Source organism: Brassica napus, chromosome A9 (assembly GCF_020379485.1).
Source record: "Brassica napus cultivar Da-Ae chromosome A9, Da-Ae, whole genome shotgun sequence".
NCBI classification, from domain to species: domain Eukaryota; kingdom Viridiplantae; phylum Streptophyta; class Magnoliopsida; order Brassicales; family Brassicaceae; genus Brassica; species Brassica napus.
The window spans coordinates 3817538-3825089 of NC_063442.1; the positions used below are offsets into that span (position 1 = coordinate 3817538).

At 32.7% G+C, this 7552-nt stretch overlaps 1 protein-coding gene across 1 annotated transcript; it reads right to left on the bottom strand.

Moving 5' to 3' along the window:
• Nucleotides 1-224: 224 nt before the first annotated feature.
• LOC125577725 (GDSL esterase/lipase At4g10955-like) lies at nucleotides 225-3193 on the bottom strand. Its single transcript, XM_048739422.1, has 4 exons — nucleotides 2985-3193; nucleotides 2509-2590; nucleotides 1699-2305; nucleotides 225-852 (listed from the first exon to the last, which is right to left on the bottom strand). Exons 2-4 carry the CDS (start codon nucleotides 2568-2570, stop codon nucleotides 472-474), a joined length of 1050 nt encoding a protein of 349 aa, XP_048595379.1. The 5' UTR covers nucleotides 2571-2590; nucleotides 2985-3193; the 3' UTR covers nucleotides 225-471.
• Nucleotides 3194-7552: the final 4359 nt, after the last annotated feature.

Below are 7552 nucleotides of genomic sequence, written 5' to 3' on the forward strand. Positions count from 1 at the left end.
TGCAAACATAGAGATTAATCCAATGTATAAACTGATCAGGCAGATTCAATGCACGCAAGGTATTCAGCAGAAAATACCAATGGACTGAATCGAACGCCTTAGCAATGTCTAAAATTTTATGACTTAATTCATATGTGATTTTTAAAAAAAAAAATTAGATCACTTAGAAGTCATACATTTAAATGATTTTACCAAGTAATAAAATTAATTTACATTTTCCTTCATAGATGAAACATTCTATCTTTATTCATTTCGTATATATAACGTACATTCACACACACATAGAGAACAACAACATTACAAAGGTAGAAGAAACATAATTAAAGTAGATAGAAGTTTTCCAAACTGTTTTATGTTTCAATTGATGACAAAAGAAGAAAGGTTCCGAAGGCCGTAAAAGATGATCTGAACAAGTGGAAAAGACATTTAACCAAACCAATATTACCGAAAGGGGTCGGGAGGATGTTGACTTCAGTCCATACGAGGTTCGGAGGATCTAAATCTGTGGCAATCCCAAGCTGGGTTTGGCTCCCACCATTGCTCAAGTCCATGAGCCTTCTTGAACTTATACCACGGCTTCATAAGCACATTAGTTGTCTCATCGTCAGATTTTTTCTTGTTTACTAACATAACAGCTGACGAAAGAAGTTGAATAGGTTCTCCGCTTTCTATTCCAAAAGTTAGACACCTAAATGAGACTGCAGCACCGATACTCTCAAATTTGCCTAATCCGATCAATGCCATGAATATTTTGTATTTCAAAATATTAATGCATTCTGAACAGAATCCATCTGATGGGTTCACATATAAGTAAGGTGTCCACGCTGCGACTCTTGGATCGTCATCCTGAGTCTGTATACTCAAAGAAAAAAAAATAAAGGAAATTATTAGGGAAATTAGGTCAAATGAAATAGCTTATTTCCCAAATAAGGGCTTATTCCATAAATAAGCCCTGTTATGGTTATTCCACAAATAAGCCCTATTATTCTCACCCAATTTCCAAAATTAAGAGCATATCCAGTTTAATTAGTTGTTTTAGTTTAGTTTTTTTTCTTTGAAACACATAATTATATTAAATGGTCAAGCAAGTTAGGTAATAGCTATTACTACAACATCTTACTCTTTGCCAAAAAATCTGCTTCATTGTTTTAGTTTATGGTTTAACAAGTTAAATCTCAACATGGTTTTGAAAAAAAAAAACAAAAGTTCATTTTAGACAACGAGATCCCCATGTTTATACCAAGATTATAATCTATTTGTTGCTAAAAGATATATATTTATTTCTCAAAAAAATAAAAAAGATAAATTTTCAAAATAAAAGTTGGTTTCAAAAAGCTATATATGTTTTGCATTTTCTATGCAAACTGTAATAGTTAAGACTATCTCTAATATATTTTGCTATTTCTTTATTTTATAATAGAGATGTGATTTGTTTTAATGTATTTTTTAAAAATAGTCATATCTAAATATAGAGGAATGTTATTTTTTTATTCTCGAATAGTGGTAAATTGTAAATTTCAAATATAGAGAATGGTTGAAGATTCTCGAATAGTGGTAAATTGTAAATTTCAAAAACCAAATTACACTTATTCAAAAAACAATTGTTTAAAGTTATAGAAAACAACTAATTGAAGAAAATAATACATTTATAATCAATTCTTAATACATCTTTTTAGAAAGAGATGAAGTATTATTTACCTGTTTTTGAGCGAGCAAGGCAAAGGTCCCTTTGATGACACTCTCAGTGAATCGAAACATGCCTTTAACCATATCAATAACAGGTAGTTTCTCTAGAGGAATAGACAAGATGGGCGGGTTGAATGCGAAGGTCTTGAGGGGGACTCCATTTTTCGCCAAGGTCTTCCCGACCATCAGCGCTATACCTGCTCCCAGAGAGTGTCCAGCTAGCCAGACAGATGTTGTCTCGGTAGTATTTTTCTCCAGTACAGTTTGGACTGCTTGTATGGCTTGTTGAAACCTACTGCCTTTATTAAGGTTGTTGAAAAAGCATTGAATGCCTCCTTCAACATCAGAAAGCCAAGTTTTTGATTTAAGAAGCGTGCCGCGAAAGGCAACCACGGAACGCGGGGGCATTCCAGAATGAGGATTATTCGTGTTATACTCGAAAACGGCTCCGTATATGGAGTCATCATCTTCGTTGATCAATTGTTTGACTAAAGAGAAACCGAAGGATTCCCACCAGAGGTAGGATTGTGAGTTCACTTTCTTTTGCTTTTCCCGTTGCAATAAGTAGACTCCCTGTATCAAACTTGATGTCACTATGGTTCGATGGTAGGAGTTTAACCTATTAAAAACAAAGCAACTAATATGTTTAGTATTGACAGGGGCGGAGCCAGCTTATTAAATCGGGAGTACGTGCACCCGTAAACATATGCATATTTAGAATTTTGTGTATGAAAACATTAAAACTTTGCTAGATAACAAGATAAAATTAGCTTCTGCACCCTTATATTCGTAGTATAGGAAATCAAAAAAGTAAAATTGTACCAATCAATTTCTGGAAGCATGTGCTTGGGACCAGAGTTCTTTGAACCACTTGCTCCTCCCATTTTTCTTCTTCTTATTCTTCCTATATTTTACATTGCCAATTACATACAAAATGAGTCTAAATTCAAACGGTGATGAACAAAATGCAAATTTTAGTACAAACTAATTCAGGTCTATACAAAATAATATATACATCATCTTCACATATATCTGATGCAACCCGGTCCGGCCTAAACCGTGGGACATGCTCTATCATATTCTTCGTAAACCATATCATTGTTGGAAACCGAAATACAAACGCAGAAAATGCAAACTACATATGACAACCAGTTTTTTTTTATCAAACATATGACAACCAGTTTCAGTTTAGAAAAAAACTTGACCAAATATTAAACTTAATTTGGTGGATTTTATATCTGAATACATTAATATCCAAAAAGTTAGTGAGATTTAAAATTAAAAGAAACTGAAGATACCTTTTTTCTCTCGAGGTAGATCAGAATAAACTTTAACTAGTTTTGACGAGATATGAGATCACAGGTTGAAGAAAGATTTCTTATTTATAAAACAAGTTCACTACTAAATGTGATAACTAAAATCAACCAAATTTAATTGAACTTTGTTTTGGTTGAGAGGATAATAGTCCTTCTAGGAAAGAACATGCAGAAGAAATGTCAAGAAAGCACAACCTGTGTTTAACAAAGAGGAAATTTCTCACATATAGCATAATTACAAGTTCTGGATTAAAAAAATAGCAACTATTTTAAAATGTTTAAGTGTTAGCAGAAACTCTCAACAGAATAATTAAAGTTCTTTCTAGTGGGAATTTTTAACTTTTTTTATTTGGATTGGAGAATTCGAACATAATGTTTAAATTTTATTTGTAGTTAATTTAGGGTAAGCAAGTACTTTTTACATAATACTTTCTGCTATTTTCAATGTTTAAATTAATTGTATGAGATTTGGAACACAAGTTTATAAGTGTGTTATTTCTCTTAAAAAAGCAGACTCACAAACTCTTTTTAGGGTAACAATGGGTAATCATGACAGTAAGTGAGTTATTTTTGGGGTGATGAGCATACCAATTGAGTAGTTGGTTTATTATTATTTTCCTATTATGTTTACACAATTTTGAGTAGCTTTCATCTCTAACTTCCCTCTATTTTTTCTCTAAATTAATAAACTCTACTATACAAATATGCTTTGTTCTAATGTATGTTTGTATAATATAGATCCCGTCTTATGTTCAAAAAAAAAATATAGATCCCGTCTCTAGCTACTATACAAATAGCATTGTTTATAGTTTCTTCCAAAAACAAAGAAATTGTATTGTAGAAAAACATATATTGGAGCTTCTTTATTTTAGAAAAATATAAAATGAGTTAGAAATGATCTTCTAAATAAGAATTAAAGAATGTTATCAAACCAAAAAAAAAGAATTAAAGAATTCCAGCAAGTGTTTTGGGACCTCAAAGTACATGCATGGTTCGATAGAGCAACACGTCGACGTTGACGACGTCATATTCCTAAATAATAGAGCAAGTTGTCGACGGCATATTTCCAAACATACATTTTATCGTTGAGAGACTTAGAGTGCTACCATTTTTGGTTGACTTACATTAGCCATCTTAAAAATCGTTGGCTTTTTCTATGCAAAAGGTCCATTCTCATTCATTACCTTCATTTCCAGTCCTGTCCTTTCCGTGTGGGCTCAAATGAAGGATGTTTTCCACTTGTATCATATCAATAAATCATTTTGTGGAAAGTTTTAAACATTGCGTATAATTAATGTAAATGATATAAGTAAGAATGGATCGTTCAAATGTGTGGGATGTTTCTACTATCTTTCGCATGAGCAGGGAGCGAGGTGACGGTCAAAGATGCATGCTATGCATGTATTGATTAGATCTTTGGGTTGACGTCATTATCCATTCCCAAGTCTTGCAACCCACATTATTTTTACCCATGCTATATGAAGTTCACTAGAAAATCTCCCAAACTAATATTTTGAATTTTAGATTTCACTGGGCAGCTTCTTAATAATAATGGGCCCGAGGGGCCTAAACTCATGTTTCAAAATCCATAATTTTTTCTTAACCATTTGTTTCCTATGATTCTTAAACCTTTTCGGTCAAACACCTTTTTTTTTATCAACTGTCCAACACCTTCTTCATTCACGATTTTAAGAATTACACTTATCGTCAGTTTTCTAATTTTTTTTTGAATGAATGTAAAATTTTATTCAAACAAAAACTCTCTTACATCAAGTGCCACTATTGTGAATATACAAGATACTATTTCTCATAACTCATAAATCAGCTTCTTCTATCTTAAGTTGTTCGTGTGCCAAACCAAACACTCAGCCCTTCTTCTAAATACTTCTTCCCCTTCCCTTTAACTATCAACAGCTTCAAACGGATCAACTTATCCACAAACTTTGATATCATTCTCACATCCTTTGGTTGCTCTCCATGTTTACGAGCATTCATTTCTCTTCATATGCTATGAACCAAAGCCTAAAAAGCATAGCTTATGAGGAATCCCTCCGTAGTTGTATAACTGATTCGAGATATGAGTGAAATAATTTCATCTCAATCAGTCGTAAATTCTTCTCTTAATAGTCCTCCAACCATTTCCTTCCAAAAGTTTCCAGAGTAACTGCAACTGAAGAACATGTGGCTCCGTGACTTCTGGATCCTGACATAGCACACAGGTTGTATCTGTTGCTCAGTTCCAAAGCTGCATCCTATCACATGTTTGCAATCTGTTCCGACTTGCTAACCAAACTGTGAAATAATATTTTGGTATTGATTGAGGAAACCAGACTCCTTTATTCCAAGTGCACTCCGGCTGGGATTGACGTAGATACAACCAAGTTTTCTTTGTAGAGAATTGCTTGGAGTATTTTCCTTCATTATACTTCCATAAAGGAATGTCTTCCTCCTGATTCACACACGTTTTTAATACATCAATCTCATCTTCCACCTGTTTTAAAATGCTAAGCATGTGCCTTCTCCTTCTATGGCATCTTAGGACATCAGCAATGTGAGCTTCATCATCAATACCGAAGTCATAACTTCCTCTTCCATTTAACAGATCCTTCAGGCAGCCCAACTGAGACCATGAATCGTACCAGAAAGACGTGTATCTCCCATTATTTACTTCCATCCGCTGAAGTGTTTTTTCCAAATCCCTTAACTTCAAAAGTTTTTTCCACATCCAAGAACCAGAATTTATGTTGTATTTGATAGACCAGAAAGAGCCTTTTCTTATCAAATAACGATTGATCCACTGGACCCATAAAGACGATCGAGCAGCTGATAGCGTCCAAATCAATTTCAGGCAAAGAACCTTATTAACCTCCTTCAATGGCCTAATACCCAATCCTCCCTCCTCTTTTGGTAAACAAACATCTTTCCAGCTTACTTTTGCCATACTTTTTTTGAGGTCAGGCCCAGACCATAGAAAAGCTTAACAGAGACTTTCTATCTCCTTTAGACAGCTACTTGGTAGTCTAAAAGCTTGGAGCCAGAAATTAGCTAGACTTGTTATAACAGACTTAATAAGCTGTAATCTACCTGCATGTGAGAGGAACCTCCCAGCCCATGATTTCATTCTCTTTCTCACTTTCTCAACCAGGGGCATATAATCATGAACCGTCATTCTTCTTGCAAGTAAAGGAAGTCCTAGGTACTTTACCGGTAACTGGCCTGATGAGAATGGGAATTGGGTAATTATTTCTTCCTTCTGGATATCTGACATCCCAGCAGTATATAATGTTGATTTCTCTAAGCTTATCTTCAGTCCTGATATATAAGCAAATTTTTCAAATATCTTCAGAATCCCCTCAACAGATCTTTTTGTTCCATCAGTAAAAACCAAGAGATCGTCCGCAAAACATAAATGTGTTAGCAATATGTTGTTGCAACGTGGATGTATCCTATCTCCTTTCGAATTGCTGCTTGGTCTATCATATTGGATAAGATGTTCATACATATAACGAAGAGATAGGGAGATAACGCACACCCCTGTCTCGTACCCCTTTTGCTTTGAAAGAACCCGGCTAATTCCCCATTTACTTGAACTGAGAAGGATGGTGTGCAAACATAGAGCTTAATCCAATGTATAAACTGATCAGGCATATTCAATGCACGCAAGGTATTCAGCAGAAAATGCCAATGGACTGAATCGAACGCCTTAGCAATGTCTAAAATTTTATGACTTAATTCATATGTGATTTAAAAAAAAAAAAAATTAGATCACTTAGAAGTCATACGTTTAAATGATTTTACCAAGTAATACAATTAATTTACATTTTCCTTCATAGATGAAACATTCTATCTTTATTCATATCGTATATATAAAATTTTAGTTTACTGCTATTAACGTTTGTGTATTCTCCTGAATTAAAAACCAATTCGGTTTATTATTTAAACAGCTACACTTAATTAATTTAATTAATTACTATATACCAAATTCTCTGTTATGTAGGTTCAACTTAATTTAATTTTCACATATATTTCAAATTTAGAAATAAAACAAAATTTATGTAAATCAGTAATATTACATAATAATATCTCAAAAATGAAATTTGTTACAAGAATATAAAATTTATAGTAGTAATATTATTATACGCCACACAAATATTATTATAAAATTAGATAATATATAAAACCAAATTATATTAATTTATTGATAAATTTTATTGCATAATCTAAAATATTTTATATAGAAAGCCCGCACGGTCGTGCGGGTCAAGATCTAGTAATTAATTAAAATAATAATTAAATACAATATAATATAATATAATTTTAATTTTAATTGTAACTTTATTGATTTTAAACAGAAAAAGTTAAACCAAATAAAAAGATACAAGATTATATTTTTGGATTTTTTCCAATGGACTGAATCGAACGCCTTAGCAATGTCTAAAATTTTATGACTTAATTTATATGTGATTTTTTTTAAAAAAAATTAGATCACTTAGAAGTCATACATTTAAATGATTTTACCAAGTAATAAAATTAATTTACATTTTCCTTCA

Excerpts from the sequence above, each read along its gene's own strand:
- LOC125577725 (XM_048739422.1), bottom strand. The coding sequence starts at position 2,570 with ATGGGAGGAGCAAGTGGTTCAAAGAACTCTGGTCCCAAGCACATGCTT. Across the intron at positions 2,306-2,508 it reads ATGCTTCCAGAAATTGATTG|GTTAAACTCCTACCATCGAA; the intron begins GTACAATTTTAC and ends TGTTTTTAATAG. Across the intron at positions 853-1,698 it reads CCTTGCTCGCTCAAAAACAG|ACTCAGGATGACGATCCAAG; the intron begins GTAAATAATACT and ends TTGAGTATACAG.